The sequence below is a fragment of the Suncus etruscus genome, chromosome 2, assembly GCF_024139225.1.
Source record: "Suncus etruscus isolate mSunEtr1 chromosome 2, mSunEtr1.pri.cur, whole genome shotgun sequence".
NCBI classification, from domain to species: Eukaryota; Metazoa; Chordata; class Mammalia; order Eulipotyphla; family Soricidae; genus Suncus; species Suncus etruscus.
Window position 1 is genome coordinate 14,914,744 of NC_064849.1, and position 23,395 is coordinate 14,938,138.

The 23,395-nt window shown below is 42.7% G+C and overlaps 1 protein-coding gene and 1 non-coding gene across 3 annotated transcripts in view; both read left to right on the forward strand.

Annotated features, from left to right (window-relative positions):
- Positions 1-23,395, forward strand: part of SAP130 (Sin3A associated protein 130) — a 71,146-nt gene that overhangs the window by 14,716 nt on the left and 33,035 nt on the right. Inside the window, exons 5-14 of one of the 2 annotated variants that reach the window (XM_049769297.1) lie at positions 915-1,026; positions 2,442-2,566; positions 4,809-4,933; positions 11,464-11,611; positions 11,766-11,856; positions 12,041-12,145; positions 15,148-15,289; positions 18,215-18,336; positions 19,409-19,711; positions 22,481-22,658. In XM_049769297.1, coding sequence (XP_049625254.1) covers positions 915-1,026; positions 2,442-2,566; positions 4,809-4,933; positions 11,464-11,611; positions 11,766-11,856; positions 12,041-12,145; positions 15,148-15,289; positions 18,215-18,336; positions 19,409-19,711; positions 22,481-22,658 — 1,451 coding nt within the window. The remainder of the gene's footprint in view (positions 1-914; positions 1,027-2,441; positions 2,567-4,808; positions 4,934-11,463; positions 11,612-11,765; positions 11,857-12,040; positions 12,146-15,147; positions 15,290-18,214; positions 18,337-19,408; positions 19,712-22,480; positions 22,659-23,395) is intronic. The other variant, XM_049769298.1, reaches the window with a different exon arrangement.
- Positions 21,471-21,593, forward strand: LOC126002764 (small nucleolar RNA SNORA26). The gene has a single exon (XR_007493404.1). It is a non-coding gene; the product is annotated as a small nucleolar RNA SNORA26 (small nucleolar RNA).

The following is a 23,395-nucleotide window of genomic DNA, read 5'->3' on the forward strand; positions in this document are numbered from 1 at the left end:
TATGCTTTGGATTTTGTTTTTTTCCTAAAATAAAGCCAATATTCTCTTCTATTTTGGCAGAAAAGGCTAGGGCCACACCCAGTGGTATTCAGGGCTTACTCCTTGCTCCACACTCAGGCATCACTCCTGTTTTTTGGGGGATCATATTGAGTTCAGGGAATCAAACCTAAGTTGGCAACATGAATGGCAGGAATTCTATCCTCTGTACATTTCTCACCCAATAGTCCTCTTTTCTGTGGGGGGAGGGTTGGGCACCACACCCAGTGATGTATAGGTCAGTCCTGGCTCTGCACTCAGGAATTACTCCTGGTAGTGCTTGGGGACTTTATGGAATGTCATGGATTGAACTTGGGCCAGCCATGTGTAAGGCAAACACCTTACTACACTATTGAGTCATGCCCCTATTTGTCATTTTTTCAAAAGTTGAATTATTGGGGTAGAGTGATAGTACAGAAGGCAGGTTGCTTGTCTTGCACAAGTTCTACCTGGGTTCAATTTCTCAGTATCCCATAAAGTTCCCCAAGCCTGCTAGGAGTGATTTCTGAGCGAAGACCCAGGTGTCACCCGAGTACCCCAGGTATAGCCCCAAAACAAAACAAAGCATTATTGCTCGTATGGTACACACTAAAAGGTTCAACTGTATGTGCTGGAGAGATGGTACTAGTAGTGCTAGTAGACCCAGGTTAATCCCCAGCACTATACACAACCCCAGATCCTCAGCAGGAGTGATACCTATGCAACAAAGCCGAGAGTAAGGCCTGAGAACTGCCGGGTAATGCTCAAAAACCACTTAATAAAATGAAATGGATCAACCCACTAGATTTTGAGGCAGCTAACTTCTTAGAAGTAATAATTCAGTACCAATTGCTGAAACCAAGATCATGATAGTAACATTGCATATTTCATTTCTGCAGGGACATCCTAGTAATCTGCATCATATCATGACCACAAATGTACAGATGTCTATTATTCGGAGCAATGCACCTGGGCCTCCTCTTCATATCGGAGCTTCTCATTTACCTCGAGGTAAAGAAAATTTATTTTCAAGCACTCAAATATAGAAATCTCAAATATATGCTCTGTGGAAAATATGGAAACATAAGACATCTACATCAGTTTTTGAGAGATGGAGAACTGCTTAAATAAGTGTGGACCAACATGCATTTTTGGCCTAATCTAAAAAGTGCTTTTAATGTAGCTACATTGCAAGTCTGTGTGTTTGTGTATAAATTTGGTATGCTAGTCTGAAAAATGGTCTTAAATTTTAACAAATAATCCATAGGCTTTAATGTTGGTTTTATTGAGGGGGGTGCATATTTGTGTATGTGCTAGGAATTGAACCCAGGGCCTACCCCATGCGTTTTATTGCTAAAGCAAAATCCCTGGTGTCAATGCTGTTTTTTAGAGATTCATTACCCAACTGTTCAGGGGACCATGATTACTCATAGTATTAGATTGGATGTCACAGGCCTCACAACTTGGGAGTTTAGGTTCTCAGTGACTTGGATTGTGCTGGGAAGGCTGGAGTGATCGAACACAGGGCCTCAGACTTGCTATTCATGTGCTTTGCCACTTGAACCATTCCCCTGACCCTGTTAAATACTTTTAAAGTTTAGAGATGATGATTTACTAATAAATCTCTTTTACTATGTAACAATAAGATGAACTAAATGAGTTGTTAGAATTCAACCAATAAGATGAATGATAAGAACTTACTCTTACAATTAAGTCCTAATCATTTGTAATCATAGTTTTCTCAACTACCTAATTGCAAATTATTACATTCTTTCAGAGACTGTGAAGTCATTGACAAAATCAGGGCAGTGTGCTGGGGAAAGAGGTCTAAGGCCTATATAGTGCATGCTTGGAACGCTGGAGTCTCAGTTTGTGGCTCCAAATTTGTGTACTAAGCCAGGAATAACTCCAGAGCACTGGCTGTTGTAACCCAAAACAAAATCCAAGCCACAAATCTAAAACCAGGCTCTGTTGATCATTACTCAGTGAACACTTCATAGCCCAGGGATGGTTCTATAACAGTACTCTTTGGAAATCCCAAAGCCTCATTTCTTTCTTTGTGGTGCACAGGCAGTTCAGGTGAACTGTCAATCTGCTCAGCTGCTGGAGCTCTGCTCAAATGGAGATGGGAAGTGCCCCATGCTGGGCTATTCACTGTGTGCTTTGCTGCTATGTACTTCAGTTCAGAAAAAATGGTCTTTCAAGCCAGTTTTCATTTAAAACTAGCCTTGGTGAATCCATGTAAGTTAGCAATTTAAACGGTCAGTTCTTGTGTATGTTTTCATCTTCATTATCTGCTTGATGAAATGGGAAGTACACACAGAATTTGTACTGAATACTGACAGGCTGAGTTAGAAATTATTCTGATTTTCCAAGGGAAAGTAATTGAACGATTTATCAGATACTAATTAAGCTTTTTTTCCCAGGTGCGGCGGCAGCTGCTGTGATGTCCAGTTCTAAAGTAACCACGGTCCTGAGACCGACTTCTCAGTTGCCAAATGCTGCTACAGCTCAGCCAGCAGTACAGCACATAATTCACCAACCAATCCAGGCATGTCAAGTTTGTGGGTAGTCAGTCAGCAAGTGTGAAATGCCTTCTCTGCTTTGTATGTTCTGCTAGGCATTGTGAGACCCCTTTATCCTCGAGTGACTTTAGGTCTAGTTTGCCAAGGTATAGGGGAGATTGACTTACTTACATTAACACATGAATTTTTCCTTTGGATGGGTGTGTAAGGGAAGTGAAGGGGACATTATTAGGAACAGTGTCAGGAAGACAGTAGTTATATACTTTGTTTAGTAAAGACCCAACTGGAAGGGATAGATTTCTAATTTGGATAGGGATTATGGGCCCAGATGTTTTATGTGGTTGTTTTTGTTTGTTTGTTTTTTGAGAAAGGATTCATCCCTTTCAACGTGTCTTTTAAAAACACTAGGACCTGAGTGATAGCACAGCAGTAGGGTGTTTGCCTTGCACGCAACTGACCTAAGGCAGACTTGGGTTTGATCCCTGGCCTCCCATATGGTCCCCAAGCCAGGAGCGATATCTTTTTTTTTTTTTTTTTTTTTTTTGGTTTTTGGGCCACACCCATTTTGATGCTCAGGGGTTACTCCTGGCTATGCGCTCAGAAATTGTCCCTGGCTTGGGGGGACCATATGGGACACCGGGGGATCGAACTGCGGTCCATCCTACGCTAGCGCTTGCAAGGCAGACACCTTACCTCTAGCGCCACCTTCCCGGCCCCTAGGAGCGATATCTTAGCGCATAGCCAGGAGTAACCCCTGAGCGTCACCAGGTATGGCTCAAAAATCAAAAAAATAAAACCGAATCCAGAACCATGACCTATATATTACTGGAGAATAATCTAATACTAAAGATTATTGTGGCAAGTCCAAATTTGGAACTCTTACGATATGGAGTATAACTATAGTTTCATACAGAACAGGGAGCCATTTAATTATTTGAATAAAATACGTGTTACCAAGGAAATGTCTTTGAGAAATTAAATTATAGAAAGGAATAACTCATGCTTTTGTGGGCCAGCTTGGTCTTAGGTATAAGACATGGGTTTAAGGCTGAGGAAGAGAGTAGATTGGACATGGGGACCACATTTCTCTATCTCTAAGCTTTCAATTTAAAATTGAAGATCTTGATAACCAATAACATGTTTTGGAGACTGCTTATAGTTTACATAAAGGGTTGGAGAAAGAAACAAGGAAAGGAAGCCACTAGTAAGGGAGGAAGTCTGATAGTTTTTGTGTGACACAATAACCTGTTGGAACATGGAGGGCTGGAGATGAGAAATGGGTGACAAAGGGGCCGCAGAGATAGCATGGAGGTAGTGCTTTTGCCTTTCATGCATATGGTCAGTGGTTCGAATCCCGGCATCCCATATGGTCCCCTGAGCCTGCCAGGAGCGATTTCTGAGCATAGAGCCAGGATTAACCCCTGAATGCTGCCGGGTGTGACCCAAAAAGAAAAACAAAGAAATGGGTGACAAAGTTTGACAAGAGTTGACAAAGTTTGCTCACCAACTTTTTTTTTTTTTTTTTTTTGGGCCACACCTGGCCGTGCTCAGGGGTTACTCCTGGCTGTTGGCTCAGAAATAGCTCCTGGCAGGCATGGGGGACCATATGGGGCACCGGGATTCGAACCAGCCACCTTAGGTCCTGGGTCGGCTGCTTGCAAGGCAAACACTGCTGTGCTATCTCTCTGGGCTCAAAGTTTGCTCACCTACCTATTTCTTTTCTGGGTAATAGAAGGGAACATGCAGGTGAATGGAGGACCAATTGCAGATCAGTCTGTGAAGTCCTCCTGCAAGGAAATTGTTTACTGGTGATGACCTTACAGATTTCAAATGAAATGGGAAAAATACTGAGAAAGCTCCAATTCATGCTGAGTCTTTCATTGGCAGGAGATATGGTTACTGCATCTTTGTTTTACATCCTAGCATCTATGGTCCTAGAACCATAGACCTAGGAGTGCATCTTTGGGAAGCAGTTGGTTTTATATCTGTCTGCACTAGGACTTTTTGCTGACCTGTTGGAATACCAGAGCTAGAAGACTAGAGCCCAGTTTGAACATTAAGAATTTTGAACTCTGTCATATTTGGAAAAAAGGGGATTGTGCACTATGTAATCAAAGTAAGAATTGGAGTAGCTCTGACTGTTTGTTTTAAGACAGTCTGCCTGAAAAGAGATATCCTCAGGACACACTAGAGGCCCAAGTCATACTTTTATGTTTATCTTACTACTATGGCTTTTGTTTAAAATTATTTCTTTTGTTTTTTTGGTAGTCTCGGCCGCCTGTGACCACTTCTAACACCATCCCTCCTACTGTGGTCGCTACTGTCTCCGCCACCAGAGCCCAGTCTCCGGTCATCACTACAACAGCAGCACATGCTGCAGATTCAGCACTTAGGTATGGGGGTGAAGGGCAAGCCTATTTTCCTTCTTCCTCCTCTCTTCTCTTGGTTAAACTTTATATTGTGAGCATTTTTTTAAGAATCTATTTAGTGTTCCAGACACTTGAGAGTCAAATCAGTGTTGTAGACACTTGTTGGGTTAAATCAGTGACCCAAAAAAATTCCTGTTTTCATTGAGTTTCTGTTTGTGTGGACTGGAAACACAGAGGAAAAAATAGGTGGTGGGTGGTAGAGAGATTGATAAATCTGAGAATATGTTTTGCATATGGGAGGCCAAAGTTTAATTGTCAGCCTCTGCATGGTGTCCCAAACTCCACCAGGAATGGTCCCTGAGCATTGAACTGAAGTAGCTCCTGAGCACCACTGGTTGGGTATAGTTCAAATACTAAAAAGTGTAAAAGAATTTATGGGGTGATCACAGCTCATTCCTGGAGGAATGCTCAGAGGACACATCTTGCAATACTGGGGGATACCAAGTAGCGCTAGCCATTGAATCATGCACTCCAGTCCTTGGAACTGTCTCCAAGTCCCTAAAAATAAAATGGTGAAAAGTACTTGGGTAGGTGGGACAGTTAGAACAGTGGAGATTGTGAGAATCTAGGTTAGACCCTGGCACTGGGAAAAGTAATGGACTTGAATACTTTTGAGCCAAATAAACTTGAGCACAAAGTTGAAAAGTGAGATAAAGCCAGCCATATGGTTTGTTTAGAACAAGACCATTCACATCTTTGCAAAGGCCCCAAGATAATGGGGCTGTGGGGAAAGCTGAGTGCAAAGCAAATTCCCTACCCACTATACTATCACTTTGGCCCCAAGGGTGCTCTTGATTCTTTTTTTTTTTTTTTGTTTTTTGTTTTTTGGGCCACACCCAGCGGTGCTCAGGAGTTACTCCTGGCTGTCTGCTCAGAAACAGCAGCTCCTGGCAGGCACGGGGGACCATATGGGACACCAGGATTCGAACCAACCACCTTTGGTCCTGGATCGGCTGCTTGCAAGGCAAACGCCGTTGATCTCTCCTGCTCCGGCCCGTGCTCTTGATTCTTGCCACTTGATGTGGATTTCAGGGAAAGCACCTGTGGCTGTTAAACTAGTAATTTGCTGATAAAAAGTGGGAATAACCTGGGAATAGCTCCCTCAGAAGCATCAGCCCTGGGACTTGATTACCATTTGGGAGCAGGACCTTAATGGTGAGGAAGGAAATCTGAGATGCTTCCTTGGTGGTTTCATTGCTTGACAAGTAAAGGAAAGGAAGCTTATATGGAAGAGAGGTTTGAGAAAGAAGGCTGGATTGGTGTTTAGAAGTGGCTCTTGTCAGTAAGTGTTGATAATGGGTTTAGGAATCATCAATATGTTAATTAATCCAGGGGGCAGGAATAGAATAAGAAGAGGAATAAGAACAGAATTATGCAGAATCTAACATTTAGATGCAGAGTAATGCCTGAGGCTTAACATTAGCCCCTCTCAAAGGCTATATTTAGACCTTTATGTATGAACAGTTTGCTTTTTTGTAATCTGTTGCCTTAGATATAAAAAGACAGCTCTCCAGGCTGGAGAGATAACATGAAGGTAAGGCATTTGCCTTTCATGCAGAAGGTCATCGGTTTGAATCCCAGCATCCCATATGGTCCCCTGAGCCTGCCAGGAGCAATTTCTGAGCGTGGAGCCAGGAGTAACCCTGAGCGCTGCCGGGTGAGACCCAAAAACCAAAAAAAAAAAAAAAGACAGCTCTCCAGCATAAAAAAATAGACTGGTTTATTTTTGCCTTATATTCAAAAATAATTTGGTTAAATGAAATTCAAAACATGTACAATGAAAGTACTGAACTTTTTTGACATATTAGAGACATATGTTCCGATATATATTTACTTTCATGATTTACTCAGGCAACAAATATTATGTATTACGTGCCAGACTGCTAGAATCGATAACAATATATATTAGTGAATTACACAGAAAATAAGGATATGTCTAATTGTAATAAATCTATAATGTGCTACTCCCATAAAATTTGGAAGTAAAATTTTAACAGACTAAAAGTTACTCTTATTAAATGTTGAGTCCCTTCCAAGTAATTGATCTTTTGGAGTTTTTTTGTTTTGTTTTGTTTTGTTTTGTTTTGTTTTGGTATTGATTTTGATTTTTGGGTCACACCCGGTAGCGCTCGGGTTACTCCTGGCTCTACGCTCAGAAATCGCTCCTGGCAGGCTCAGGGGACCATATTGGATGCCAGGTTTTGAACCACCGTCCTGCATGCAAGGCAAACATCCTACCTCCATGCTTTCTCTCCGGCCCCAATCTTTTTGTTTTTTAAATTAAAAAAAAAAAAGATTTTATTGAATGAAAAAATTTTTCTTTACTTTTAGGGGGTCACTCTCAATAGTGTTGAGGATACTAGGTGGTTATACCAAGGATCCAATCCATATAGGTCTCTCTCATATGCAAACCGTGTGTTCTAGACCCTCAGCTATTTGTCCAGCACCCACATTGTTCATCCATCCTAATACTTGTCATGATTTTTAGTTTTGTATACATGTGCCCCTCAATTCATTGTAAGTGGTGGGAATGATTGCTTTCTTGGCCCTATACTTGGTGACCTTGTCATTAGCTTTGGGGAGGACAGAGGAGCACACCTGGTAGCGCTCAATTGCTGCTCCACTGCAGGAGATCCCAATGTGAGCTAGAGATTGAATATGGGGCTCCCAATGCAGAGCTTGTACTCCTGTTCTTTGAGCTAGCTGAACTCTCAAGACTGAATTTTGAAAAGTTGATGACAAGAGCCGGGGAGATAGCTCAAAGGGTTGGAATATCTTTGCATACAGGAGCCTTAGGGTTTACCCCCAACACCACCTGGCTGCCTGACTCCCTCCCCCTCACCCCTCAAGCATTGCCAGGTGTTACCTCAAAGGGGAGGGAGGTGCTACAGTCATTCTCTAATGGAAAGTTCTCAGACTTGATTGATTGAATACCTGAACCTGCATTAGTTCGTTAGTTGTATTTCTAGCCAGATTTTCGATTTTCCTTTATCTTGAGCGATAGGTCAATTAGCTCTCTCTGGAGGAAATCCTTCCTTCATCTTGTTTAACTTTATTGCTCTTAACCAGGTTTGATCTTGAAAGCATTTAGATTAAAAACATTGTTTAATTTGTACATGTGAAGTTGTCTCAGTCTTTTTCACCCTCAGAACTCAACATGTTTATTTCTTCTAAATTATATTCAGATAGTCTCAATATAAAGAGAAGCATAGAAGAATAAAATACAAGAGAATGTGTCCTCTACACTTCCCTCATCTACCAACTTCCTGTGTTCCTTTCTTTGCTTTATTCTGAGGTATTATTACAGTTTTTTAGATAACCTTCCAGTGTTCTTAGTACATTCTGATTTATATGTGATTTCCTTTCATCTTTTTTTGCCCAAACAATGGGCAAGTCTTGGGCAAGTCTTCCTGCTTAGTTTTTCAGTAATAGCATATTGAAAGTTTTTCATTTTAATACATGGAATTTGTCTTTCTTTAGTAGCAGTATGGTGATTTCCTTTTACAAGTAAGTATATTGATATTTCTAGGACATCACTATCATAAATAGCCTTATACTAATTTCATGCAGATGTATAAGAATATAAATAGGATAAAATTCAAGAGTGATTAAAAGTAAACAATTATGATTTAATTCCTACTGTTTGATTGTTTTCCTTAGCTAGCTGCTAAATGCCAGTGTACACATTTAATAATACTTAAAATTTTCTTTATAGCTTGAAAGGCAAAATATGGCATCAACGAGGTTGGAGAGGTAGCACAGGGAGTAGAGTGTTTGCCTTGCATACAGCTGACCCAGGTTTGATTTCTAGCATTCCATATTGTTCCTGTCGCCTGTCAGGATTTGTGAATGCTGCCGGGTGATTTCTTCCCCTCCCAATAAAGTCAAAAACAAAAAATACATATATGGCATCAACTGTTTGGGAGGGATTGGGCCACACCCGGTGACACTCGGGTTACTCCTGGCTATGCGCTCAGAAATCGCTCTTGGCTTGGGAGAATATATGGGATGCTTGGGATCAAGCCCAGGTCCATCATTGGGTCAGCCACATGCAAAGCAAACACCCTACCACTGTGCTATCACTCCTGGAGTTTTGTCAGTTTGATATCTTTCATCTTTTAAATTGGATTTTATTTGTTGTTGTTTTTTGTTTGGGGGCCACATCCAGTAGTGCTTAGAATATACTTCTGTCTCTTTACTCAGTGATCACTCTTGCATTCTTGAGTACATATGGGGTACCCAGAATCAAACTCTTCTCAGCATGCAAACAAATGTCCTACTAGTTTTACTATTGCTCCAGCCCTGCCTTTCCTTTCTTATGAGTTGGAATGACTATTAAGCAGCCATTTGTTTTTTCTTTCTGTAATCTGGCTATCATTTAAACTGTTACTTTTCTCATTGACTTTAAGGGTGTTATGTTAACATTCCACTTTCTTTTTTTTTTTTTTTTTTTTTTTTTTGGTTTTTGGGCCACACCCATTTAATGCTCAGGGGCTACTCCTGGCTATACGCTCAGAAGTCGCTCCTTGCTTGGGGGGGACCATATGGGATGCCAGGGGATCGAACCATGGTCCATCCTACACTAGCGCTTGCAAGGCAAACACCTTACCTCTAGCGCCACCTTCCCGGCCCCAACATTCCACTTTCAATTGAGTCACTGACCCTGCTTGTAATGTGTTTTGCTACATAGGAGGTTTGCTTATTTGATCACAAAGTTTGATCACGACCAGTCTTGGATTTGAGGGGAAATTGGAGTATGTGTGGGATGTCTATTTTTTGGGGAATCAGAACCAAAATCTTTTCTCTTTAAAAGAGCTGCTCTGCCACTAAGCCTCATCCCCAGTTACTTTGCTTATTATTTTTTTGTTGTTTTTGTTTTTTAGCCAAACACCTGTCAGTGCTCCTGACTCTACTCTCAGAGATCACTCCTAACAGGGCTCTAGGGCCATATTGGACACTAGGGATCAAATGTGGGTTGGCTTTGTCCAAGGCAAATGTCTTATACACTGTACTATCACTATAGCTTTCTCTGTTTTTTTGGAGTATTTTTTTGCTAATTTTTTTGTTTGTTTTTTTGGGGGTGTCACACCCTGTGATGCTCAGGGGTTACTCCTGCTGTACACTTAGAAATCGCTCCTGAGTTGGGGGACCATATGGGACGCCAGGGGATCAAACCAAGGTCTGTCCTGGGTCACCAACATGCAAGGCAAACGCCCTACCACCGCGCCATTACTCCGGCCTCTTTTTTTGCTGTTATTGTTCTTGTTTTAAAGCCACACCCAGCAGTGCACGGGGCTTATTTCTGGTTTTGTGCTCAGATATCACTCTTAGTGGAACAAGAGGGACCTTATAGGATGCTGGGAGTCAAACCCAGATCAGCTGCATTCAAGGCAAATGGCCTGTTTGTTCACTGTACTATTGTTTCAGTACCCACTTTGCTTCTCTGTTTGCCATTAAATCTGATTTTGTTTTTGTGTTTCATCATGTTGTATGTGAAGTGTGAATTAAATTTTATATTTTCAAGTGGTTATAGTTTATGAGCATGTTTTATTAAGTAGACTGTTCTCTAACTTGAGATGTCAACTTTATTTCATTGCCAAGTTTTCTTAAATTTTCTTGTAATAGAAATAGCAACTTCTGTTGCTTACTGCCAAGTAATTGGACATTCTATATGGATGTCTCTTTTGGTCATTTTGCAGTGTTGATTATCTGGTAAAATATGATAAAAGAAACTGGAGGAGTCCATAGGGTAGAAGCTGCTGTTAATCAGGGTTAAGGGTAATCTTCCCTTATAACTTAAAAGTGTGTTCAACTTTGAACCGATTGAAGTACGTTTATTATAGTAATGCTCACTTGAGATTTGCCACTATGTTGACTAGCTGTATCAAAAATAATGAGAATGGCTATAGGCTAACACATTCCATTTGCGGCTCATATTGGTACCTTTTAAAAAGAGACTGCAGGGGCGGAGCGATGGCGTAGTGGTAGGGCATTTGCCTTGCACACAGTTGACCCAGAATGGACCTTGGTTCGATCCCCGGCATCCTATATGGTCCTCCAATCCAGGAGCTATTTCTGAGTGCTTAGCTAGGAGTACCCCCTTAGGTGTCACTGGCCCAAAACATTCACTCACTCTCACTCTCTCTCTCACTCTCACTCTCTTTCTCTCTCTCTTCTCCTTTCCTCCCTCTCTCTCTCTCTTTCCTCCTTCCCTCCTTCCCTCCCTCCCTCCTTCCCTCCCTCCCTCTCTCTCTCTCTCTCTCTCTCTCTCTCTCTCTCTCTCTCTCTCTCTCTCTCTCTCTCCCTCCCTCTCCCTTTCCCTCTCCCTCTCCCTCCAGTTTCAGGAGAGAAACTCTATTAGTGTTTTTGTAGATACCACAGACCTTGAAAAAATATAGCTGTATGCCTGTGCTCTAGTACATAGTAAATGGCCTTGACCAACTGCAGTATCTGGAGACAAGTTATAAATCATCATGTGTTTTCTGTCTTTTCAGTCGGCCAACATTGTCAATCCAGCATCCACCATCAGCAGCAATTAGTATTCAGCGTCCTGCTCAGTCACGGGATGTGACAACGAGGATCACACTGCCATCTCACCCTGCCTTGGGGACACCCAAACAGCAGCTACACACAATGGCTCAGGTAAAGCCCAAGAAGAGAAATCGTTTGTATGCTCTTGGTAGAAACCAGAATGGTGCAAACACTCAACAGTTTTGAAGGCATTACATGCTTTTCAGTTGGGTTGGGAGTGGTTCTCATTATAATTCTGTTTTGGGATTCCCTCTACCCTCACTAGAAAACCATCTTTAGTACTGGCACACCAGTGGCTGCAGCAACTGTGGCACCCATTTTGGCAACCAACACCATTCCTTCAGCAACCACGGCTGGTAAGTCAGCACTCTTGTTTCATGCTTAGGAAAAGGAGGGAGAGGGGTAAATTAAACTCTCATTTTTCAGTTTTACAGAGAAAGAATATATTGACTAGAGAAATTCACTTAAATTTTCCCCAGCGCTTGTTTGTAATGTGTTGAGAAAGACCATTGTGGAAGAATTTTTTTTTCCCTGTTTCAGGATCTGTGTCACATACACAGGCTCCCACAAGTACGATTGTTACCATGACAATGCCCTCACATTCATCCCATGCCACTGCTGTGACTGCCTCAAACATCCCAGTTGGTAAGTGTTATGCAGCTTCCAGAATGATTCTGACAGGGAACTTTTGAGTCTTTCTGGCCATCTTCATAAAAATGACCACTGCTAATGCTTGTTAACATAGATAATCAAGCACTGTGGAATTAGAATTTTAACATTACTTGTCATACAGATTTGACATTGATGGTAGGCGATAATTTTCTTTTTTTACTCCCCCTTTTTATTTATCACATCTACGCATCCCTACCACAAAGACCTTTGAAGATCATAGGCCATACAAAAAGGTTTCACATAGAATTTGACTCAGATTACCAGATAGGATTTCTGGTAACTTCCAAGCCAAATCTTTTTTTTTTTTTTTGGTATTTGGGTCACACCCATTTGACGCTCAGGGGTTACTCCTGGCTAAGTGCTCAGAAATCGCTCCTGGCTTGGGGGGACCATCTGGGACAAAGGGGGATCGAACCGTGGTCTGTCCTACGCTAGCACTTGCAAGGCAGACACCTTACCTCTAGCACCACCTCTCTGGCCGCCCCAAGTCAAATCTTATTTGACTCAGATAACCAGCATTTAACCTAGGGTCTGTTATTTCTAGACCATAAAGGTCTTTTAATTCTATGAGTCACTGGTTGTAAATCCAATTGTTGTTGCCTTTGCCCTGGTGTGTAATGAATAGCATATCATCTTGTCCCTTTACTCCCAAAGATCATACCTTTCACCATTATCATACTGACCCAGTCTACCTGTATTCCTATTCCCCTTCCCCTATGGTTCCACCATGTTTTTCTAGGATTCTGGTCTTTGTTACTTTATTTTTGTGATATGTATTTTATATAAGAAATATACTTTTCTGATATAAAATTACTTATATTTATGGGGCCGGAGCAGTGGCGCAAGCGGTAAAGTGTCTGCCTTGCCTGCGCTAGCCTAGGATGGACCACAGTTTGTTCCCCCACCCCACCCGCCTGGCATCCCATATGGTCCCCCAAGCCAGGAGCGATTTCTGAGTGCATAGCCAGGAGTAACCCCTGAGCGTCACCGGGTGTGCCTCCCCCCAAAAAAAATTATTTATATTTACATCTGATTTTGTGAATAAGTTCCTTCAAAGTCACAGATTTCACGCTAGACCTAAGCTCATGAAGAAGGGGATCTTGTGCCTCTAGGGATATTAAGATGAGGATGAAGTGTGTGGGTGAAGGAGGTGGGAATTGTGGAGGGGGTAGCTTTGGGTACAATTGTGGGATACTTTGAGTTTGCATAAGAAGGCAGGTTTCCTAATAGACACTGAGAGGGCCTTTCTTCCTTCCTGAAAAGGAGGCAGTACATCAAATAAACTAAGCCAAATATTGCAGCATTGTGCTTTTCTTTGACTTGTTTGGTTGTTTTGTTTGGGGCCATACCTGGTGATACTCAGTGGTTATTTCTGGCTCCGCACTCAGAGCATTTGTGGTACTAGGGCTGCCAACCAAGGCCAGCTGTGTCTAAAACAAGCACCATAATGTCTGCTCTATCTCTGAGGTGCTTGATGAAGTAAATTTATGAGTTGGTTATTAACCAGTACATAACGACTCTGCCAAGTGATGGTTGTATTCCTATTGGAAGCAATATTTTCTCCAATGTTTTATGGATACAATAAAAAGTACAAGGCTTAGTTGCTCCATCCAACACCTTTTTTACTGCTGGAGAATGTTTTTCCAACTTTTCTCCCTCTCCATTATGTACCATGATCCATCATGTAATGTTTGTTCTCTTTTTAGTTTGGTATTTCATGTGCTGCACATGGGGTGCGGGTGACATCACCCTAGTCATTAATGTTTGTTCTGCTGCAACTGGTATAACCTTGGTCCTTACACACATTGAAGCTGATCCTTTGTATTGCTGAGACAACATTAGTACTTTTTTGTCCAAATTCCCAGGCCAAAGACAAGATATGTCCGTTTCTGTGCTCAACTAAACAAAATTTGGTTGCAGATTATAAAAGACACCAGCATTGTTGGCCCAGGAAGAGAGTACATAAAAGCTGGTAGGGCACTTGCCTTGCATGTGGCTGACCCAGAGTTGACCCCCAGCATCCTATATGGTGCTCTTAGTAATTCCTGAGTGCAGAGTCAGGAGTAATCAACCTCTGAGCATTGAGGATGTGACCCAAAATCTTAGTTAAAAAAATAACAAAAGGGGGTCAGAGAGATAGCACTGTGGTAGGGCATTTGCCTTGCACGCGGCTGACCCAGGGTGAACCCGAGTTCAATTCCCGGCATTCCTTATGGTACCTTTAGCCTGCCAGGAGCGATTTTTGAGTGCAGAGCCAGGAGTAACTCTTGAGCACTGCCGGTTGTGGCTCCAAAGCCAAAAATCAAAAAAACAATAAAACAGAAATCAGAAGTGGCAAAAATATGTGATTCTACTTTAGGATTCATAATTATTTATTAATCTGTTAATCTATTACTAATTAGAAAGACCAAATCATTTTAATTTCCAAATCACTGTCTTACCTATGGTCATCTATTCTAGATTATCATCATTTGAGTTCTTCTGAATATCTCGTGCTTAGGGATTACTCTGGGCTCTGTACTCAAAAATTACTCCTGGCAGGCTTGGGGGACCTTATGGGATACCAGGGATCAAACCCAGGTCCGCTGCATGCAACACAAATGCCCTAATCTCTGTGCTATATCACTCTGCCCCCAGCTCTGTATTCTGTATCCATACTTCATTAAATTTTTTGTTTAATTCAAAAAGCTTTCTCATTTAAACAAAAGGCCATCAGAACGTTAGATCAGGGGAAATAGACCTGGCTACTTGCAAGTTTTATGAGAGTACTAATTTTGAACCCTGTTTTAACCAATGACAGTAATGATTATTATATGGAAATTACATGTATGCATTTTCCTTTTTTTTAATTTGAGTAAATCTTTTTAAAAAACCCAGACTTCATATTACTATTTGCTAAGATTGTTGCTGCCTGAGAATGTTTTGGCATGTTAGTACAAGTAAATGCGTGATGACTTACAATTTGCTTTTTGTAGCTAAGGTGGTGCCACAGCAGATCACACATACTTCTCCACGGATCCAGCCTGATTATCCCGCCGAGAGGAGTAGTCTAATCCCCATTTCAGGTCATCGGGCCTCTCCAAATCCTGTGGCCATGGAAACACGAAGTGACAATAGGTAGGAGGGAATGTGTCCATTACACCATGCCATGCCATTGTATTATTGTTTTAATTTTTTAGGGGAAAAAAATAGACCCACCTGCTCCCATTATACCACACTTTAGCATTTCAGCCCTTACTTTCTTCCCACCATGACAAGGAACTACAGATTCGTTATGAATTTTGCCTATGCCTTGGACCCCCATTATTTCTTTTCATTATTTAGAGATCAAGATTTAGGTCATTGGCTCTTGCTCATTGCCTTCTGATTGTCCTTTCCCAGCTCAGAATCACTGTAGAACATGCTGCTTACCCTATTCACCTTTTTTTTTTTTTTTTTTTTTTTGGATTTTGGGCCACACCCGGCGGTGCTCAGGGTTACTCCTGGCTGTCTGCTCAGAAATAGCTCCTGGCAGGCACGGGGGACCATATGGGACACCGGGATTCGAACCAACCACCTTTGGTCCTGGACCGGCTGCTTGCAAGGCAAACGCCGCTGTGCTATCTCTCCGGGCCCACCCTATTCACCTTTTAACTCTTCTGTATTTTCACTTCCTTTCTCCCCCGGTGACAACCTGGCACCAAATTTTTTCACTAGAGTATGTAGACTAGGAAGCTTAGAGAGTCTCATGTTGACTTTGTGTTCCATTCTCTGTTAAGATACCTGCTAGTTCTTGATTTTCCTGGATTTACTGTGTGGATATTTTACAGATAAAGACAGGCTTTTTAGGGCCAGAGCAATAGCACAGCGGTAGAGCATTTGCCTTGCACGCGGCCAACTGGGGACAGACCCGGGTTTGGTTCCCGGCATCCCATATGATCCCCCCGAGGCTGCCAGGATTTCTGAATGTAGAGCCAGGAATAACCTCCAGTGCACTGCCATGTGTGGCCACAAACAAGCAAAAAAAGACAGGCTTTTTAACTTTTTTTTTTTTTCTTCCCGTTTTTGGGTCATACCCGGCTGCACTCAGGGGTTACTCCTGGCTCTATGCTCAGAAATCGCTCCTGCAGGGCCAGAGAGGTATCATGAAGGTAAGCTAGTAAGGCATTTGCCTTTCATGCAGAAGATGGTGGTTCAAATCCCAGCATCCCATATGGTCCCCTGAGCCTGCCAGGAGTGATTTCTGAGCATAGAACCAGGAGTAACCCCTGAGCACTGCCGGGTGTGGCCCAAAACCAAAAAAAAAGAAATCGCTCCTGGCAGGCTTGGAGGACCATATGGGATGCCGGGATTTGAACCACCTTCTGCATGCAAGGCAAACGCTTTACCTCCAGGCTATCTCTCCAGCCCCCTGCTTTTTAACTTCTTGTTAATGTTAATACTCTTTCATTCCTGAGAAAATTCAAAAATATATTTTGTCCAGTGGGCAGAACGCTTTCCTTGCACATGGCTAGCCTGGGTTTGATCCCTAACACATCATATAGTCCTCCAAGTACCACCAAGAGAAAGACAAAACATCAAGACCAAAACAAAAGACTTTTTATACCTTTTTTGCTGTTGTTTGTAGAGCTTTCAACTTGATATTGAGGAACAATAAGTGGCATTCTTGTCTTATTCCTGTCCTAAATGGAAAGTCTTGAAATTTTAGTATATATTTTATTAGGTTCATTTTCAGAGTGAAATTTTTGTGCATTGCTGTTTTCTTAAAGATTTATATTAAGAATAAGTATTAGAAATTATTATAAGTCGGGGCCGGTGAGGTGCACTAGAGGTAAGGTGTCTGCCTTGCAAGCGCTAGCCAAGGAAGGACTGCAATTCGATCCCCCGGTGTCCCATATGGTCCCCCCAAGCCAGGGGCGATTTCTGAGCGCTTAGCCAGGAATAACCCCTGAGCATTAAACGAGTGTGGCCCAAAAAAACAAACAAAAAAAAATTATTATAAGTCTACTGCAACATTTCATAAGATTCCTTTACTTTGGGAGGCTAGGTGAGTTGGGAAGAGCACTTTCCAGTGTGCTCAGAGGACCATGCAGTCAGATGTCAGAATGAATGTATCACACAAGCAAGGCAGGTACTCTTTCACTGAGTAGCCTCCCTTAACCTTCTTTAAATTTTTTAATATATAAAATAAATTCTTATATTTAAGCTTTTCTATCTTCCTGTACTAAGCCTAATTTGATTATGATTTATATCTGATATGGTAGTTAATTCTACTTTATTTAGGAGTTTTTTGCTTGAATAGAGAATGAAATTTGTTTATGATTAGGTGTTTTGTTGTTTTTTTTTTTTTGTTTTTTGGTCAACATCCAGCGATGCTTAGGAGTTACTCTTGGCTCTACACTCAGAAATTGTTCCTGACAGGCTCTGGTGACGATGGCTGGGGATCGAACCCAAGTCAGCTGCGTGCAAGGCAAAAACCCTACCTGCTGTGCTATCGATCCGGCCTCATAATCAAAGTACATTAAACTCAGAAAATAAATGAAATACTTTCATTCTTGGAGCTCTTAATCAGTTTGTAGAATTTTGGGTATATCTTATTTTATTTTATATATGTTCAATAAAATATGACAATAAAGGGATCAGAGCAATAAGGCAGTAGGTAGAGGTACTTGTTTTGCATGCAGCTGACCTGGATTCAGTTCCTGGCAACCTCTATGGTCCCATGTGCATCACCAGGAGTGATTCCTGAGTGTAGAGCCAGGAGTAAATCCCTGAGCATCACCAGGTGGCACAAACAAGCAAACAAGTTGAGTTTAGAATTTTTCAAGTAGGATTGATTACTGGTGAATTTTTCAGAAAACTTGATTATTCTGAATACTTCTGTATTTGCTATAATTAATTATGGTACTCAGTTTTTTTAAAATTGCTATTTTTAGGATTCTTTTCTTATACTTTGGGTAATAGTTGGGAGAAATTTGATGTAACAGTAAAGTGTATGAGGAGGCTTTGCGGGACAAATCAGATGAAAAGAAGAAAAGGATTTGTCATCTCTTCCATTTCTAGACCATCTGTTCCTGTTCAGTTCCAGTACTTTCTGCCCGCGTATCAGCCTTCTGCATACCCCCTGGCTGCACACACGTACACCCCAATCACCAGTTCTGTGTCCACCATTCGACAGTATCCAGGTATGAGTATTCTGTTTTGGTTTGGGTTGTTCATTTTCTTTTTATCTCTTTTTTTCTTTTTGGTTTTTGGGTCACACCCGGCAATGCTCAGGGATTACTCCTGGCTATGAGCTCAGAAATTGCTCCTGCTCGGCATGGGGTTTCAAACCACTGTCCTTCCTGAATTGGATGCATGCAAATGCCCTACCGCTGTGCTATCTCTCTGGCTAATTATGCTAGTTTTTTGCTCAGATTTAGTTAAGTCAATCTCAATGATTGTAAATTTTTTTCTTATTACTAGGTTTATGATCCCTAAAAAGATAATGATTTTTTTTTTTTTTTTTTTTTTTTTTGTGGTTTTTGGGTCACACCCGGCAGTGCTCAGGGGTTACTCCTGGCTCCATGCTCAGAAATTGCTCCTGGCAGGCACAGGGGACCATATGGGACGCTGGGATTCGAACCGATGACCTCTTGCATGAAAGGCAAACGCTTTACCTCCATGCTATCTCTCCAGCCCCCAGATAATGATATTTTTATGGGTTTTGGGGCACTTTTTTTAGTAACTGTATTAAAAAATAATTTGCATACTACACAGTTCATGTCTTTTATTTGGGACCTTTACAGAAGTACATACTCAGTAGGCTGAGGGAACTAGAAATCTGTGACCAAATGATTCATGGCCAAGCAGACCAGAACTTTGATTGAAGGGCCTTAGCATACCATACTGCTTGGGCCTCTATTAGGTCTCAGAGGCCCAAACATGTTAGATCTCTGGTCCCTGATTTTTTTTTTTTTTTTTTTTTTTTTTTGGTTTTTGGGTCACACCTGGCAGCGTTCAGTGCTTTCTCCTGGCTCTACCCTCAAAATCACTCCTGGCAGCCTTGAGGGACCATATGTGATGCCAGGATTTGAACCACTGTCCTTCTGTGTGCAAGGCAAATGCCTTACCTCCATGCTATCTCAGGCCCAAGGTCCCTAAATTTTCTAAAAATATCCAATAAATTGCAGCATAAAAAATGTCTGCTTCCCTATTAGTCTTTTTATGTAGACTATCTCCAAACAGAGTTAACATCTCTCTTTTTACATTGTTTAGTTTCTGCTCAGGCTCCAAACTCTGCCATCACTGCACAGACTGGTGTTGGAGTGGCATCCACAGTGCACCTTAACCCCATGCAGTTGATGACCGTGGATGCATCTCATGCTCGACACATCCAGGGGATTCAGCCAGCCCCCATCGGCACCCAAGGGATCCAGCCACCTCCCATTGGCACCCCAGGAATACAGCCAGCGCCTATTGGCACACAGGGAATTCACTCAGCGACCCCAATCAGCACACAAGGACTTCAGCCTACACCACTTGGTGCTCAGCCACCTCCATCTGAGGGAAAGACTTCAGGTAATCTGATCCTTCCTTCCTTCCTTCCTTCCTTCCTTCCTTCCTTCCTTCCTTCCTTCCTTCCTTCCTTCCTTCCTTCCTTCCTTCTCTCCCTCCCTCCTTCTCTCATTTCCTCCCTCCCTTGCTCTCTTCCTCCCTCTCTCCCTCCCCCCTCTCTCCCTCCCCTCCCCACCCCCTTCCCATTTGGGGGTTACTCCTGACTCTGCGCTCAGAAATCTATCCTGGCAGGCTCAAGGGTACCCTATGGGATGCTGGGAATTGAACCTGTGTCTGTCCCAGGTCGACCATATGCGAGGCATACATGCCCTACTTCTACCTCTCTAATCCACCTTTCATTCAGAAGGTGGTGTGGAAGAAAGAGGTGCACTTGCATTTTAATCTTTGCTCTCCTCTGCCCCCTCTACGTCTCTCCCCCAGCCCCCAGCTTCTACCCCATCTCCATCCCCACCCCAGCTCTGTGATCTTAGCTAATTTCTCTAGGTCTTGGTTTCCTCTTTGGAATGCAAGTTACTGACAACTCATGTCACAGTTCTATCAGACTTAGAAATTACATACATAAAACTGGAGAGAGGAGCTGGAGAGATAGCACAGCAGTAAGGCATTTGCCTTGCATGTGGCCAACCTGGGATGGACCCCATTAGATTCGTGGTATTCCATATGGTCCCCCAAGCTTGCCAGTAGTGATTTCTGAACACAGAGCCAGGAGTAACCCCTGAGCATCTCCGTGTGTGGCCCAAAAATCAATCGATCAGGGCCCGGAGAGATAGCACAGCGGCGTTTGCCTTGCAAGCAGCCGATCCAGCACCAAAGGTGGTTGGTTTGAATCCCGGTGTCGCATATGGTCCCCCGTGCCTGCCAGGAGCTATTTCTGAGCAGACAGCCAGGAGTAACCCCTGAGCAACGCTGGGTGTGGCCCAAAAACAAACAAACAAAAAAATCAATCGATCAATTAATAAATGAATAAACCTTTAAAAAAAACTGAGGAGAGCTGGAGCAATAGAACAACAGTAGGGAGTTTGCCTTGCACATGGCTGACTCGGGACAAACCCAGGTTTGATCTCCAGCATCCCATATGGACACCCAAGCCTGCCAGGAGTGATTTCTGAGTGCAGAGCCAGGAGTAACCTCTGAGTACTTCGGGGTGTGGCCCTAAAACAAACAAAACAAAAACTGAAGAGATAGTACAGTGGACTGGATGCTTCTCTTGCACATGGCTGATGTGAGTTTAATCCCAAGTATCATGTTTCACCTAGAACCACCAGGACTGATCCTTGAGCACAGTCAGGAGTAAGCTCTGAGCACTTCTGTCACTCTAAACCAAAATTAAGAAAATAAAGCTTTCAGTTGTGCAAGCCTTTAGGGCGCAGCCGCGGATGCTCCCTGGTGGGTTTGGGGCCTGACCCGGCCTGTGGTTATAGCAAGATTAGGTCCTGGACCCACCTTGGGCCTAGGGAGTTCGTGAGGATCTGCTGGGGTGCAGACCTGGTTCCAAGTGCAGGTAAATGTACTGTCCTGTAGTGACATGAAATGGGCCAGGCCCAGAGCACATGGTCAATGGCTGCCGGAAGGGAAGGTTCCTGGGGCTGTGCAAGGCTCCGACCTAATCTGGGCCCTCCTGGACTGTTCCCTGCACGGGCTCCACCCAGCAGTGACTTCTAAAGGGTTTCATTCTTGTTCCAGAGTCTGCTCTGACCCTCCTCCCTCCGTACTCCTCTAGAAATGGGACTGCAGAACTTTTGTGGTTCGTTCACCCTTTCCAGTGCCCTTTTAAAGCTGACTTGGTGCTTTAAGAGGCTAACACAGAAGGGCAAAGTAAGTCTCCATAAAACCCAGAGAGGAGATTGTACAGACTCCTCCTTGGATCCTGTCTGGAGTCACAGCCGAACAAAAAGATAAATAATTAAAATAAAAATTAAGAAAATAAAGAAATTGCACACAGTCTAAAATGTGTTTGCACATTGTGAGAAGCATTATATAAAGAGGTTTTAATTGAGATGAGTTCATAGACTACTAGTAGTGTTTTCATTCTGTTGGAGATTTTCTTGTATCAGGCAGGAGATATAGTATAGATAGAATGTAAGACATTTGTCTTCCGTGCATCCAACTCAAAATCTTTTATTCCTGATATTACTTATGGTCCTCTCAGTTCCCCTCAAACCCTGTATGGTCCCCTCAGTCCCTCTAGGAGTAAGCCCTGACCGTAGCTGGGTCTTAGCTAAAAATAAAATGACTGTAAATTAAATTGACTGGAATATTGATACAATTAGAAATTGAGGATCAGTTGTTCTTGATAAGAGCATTTCTTTTTGTTTGTTTTTGAGCCACACTCGGTGGCCCTTGGGTTATTCCTGGCTCTAACTCAGAAATCACTCCTTGCAGGCTCCAGGGACCATATAGGATGTCAGGGATAGAACCCAGGTCTGTCCCAGATCATCTGCGTGCATGGCACACACCCTACCACTGTTGTATTGCTCTGGCCCTTTTAGAGCATTTCTTGAAATACTTAATTTAAGTTACTTTTCTTAGTAATTCTGAATATAAAGCAAAGAAAATTAAGTAATTGTTGGTTACACATTTGCACACTTCATATCCTCTCCCACTTTGCTATCTGTTATTAAGTGGATGGACATTGCTCCTCTCCACAATCGTAGTGTGGACACGCCATTGCTGGTGCTCTTAATCATTTTTATTTATGTCTTATATGATACCTTATTACTATGACTTCCTTTTTCTTTTAATTGTTCTCACTGCCCCTTCTCTTTTCTTCAGCAGTGGTTTTGGGAGATGGAGCCACAATTGTAGCCAACCCTATTAGCAATTCCTTCAGTGCTGCCCCAGCAGCCACCACCGTGGTGCAGACCCACAGCCAGAGTGCTAGCAGCAGCGCTCCAGCCCAGGGCTCCTCCCCCCGCCCAAGCATACTTCGGAAGAAACCAGCCACAGATGGGTGAGTAGACCCAGAGATGCCAGGTGGCATCTGGTTCTGGGGAATGAGCTTGAGCCACAGGCATGCTTCCAGTGCTGTAAACAAACTTACCTTCTCTGGCAGTTTTGCACCCACACACCTACCCCTACCCCACACACCCCACCCTACCCTACCCACGCTCAAAGTAATGAAACTATAGAATATGTGGAAGACTATCTATTGTAACCATTGACTTTGTAGTCTGTGTATAATAATGATATTACAAGGACACTACTGGTGAAAACTGCATAAATGCCACACAGCATAAAGAAATCCTACAGCTGGTTACTGTAGGAAGCAAGAAAGGAGTCAGGGAAATCATTGAGAAGCATTTGTTTGACATCATTGTTAGCATGCTTAGTCTGTAGGAGGCCCTGTCCCATCATCTTATGAGTGTCTGGTATCCTCCTGTAGAACCTTTTTGTACTAGAACCCCTGAGGACACTTGGCAGTGAAATCTTTACATTTGTTATTTCTTCTTTGTTAAGCACAAATTTATTGCTCAGGGCAGATGGTAGTTTTCTGTTTTTCTGTTTTCTTTTTTTTTTTTTTTTTTTTTTTTTTGGTTTTTGGGCCACACCCGGCAGTGCTCAGGGGTTACTCCTGGCTGTCTGCTCAGAAATAGCTCCTGGCAGGCACGGGGGACCATATGGGACACCGGGATTCGAACCAACCACCTTTGGTCCTGGATCGGATGCTTGCAAGGCAAACGCCGCTGT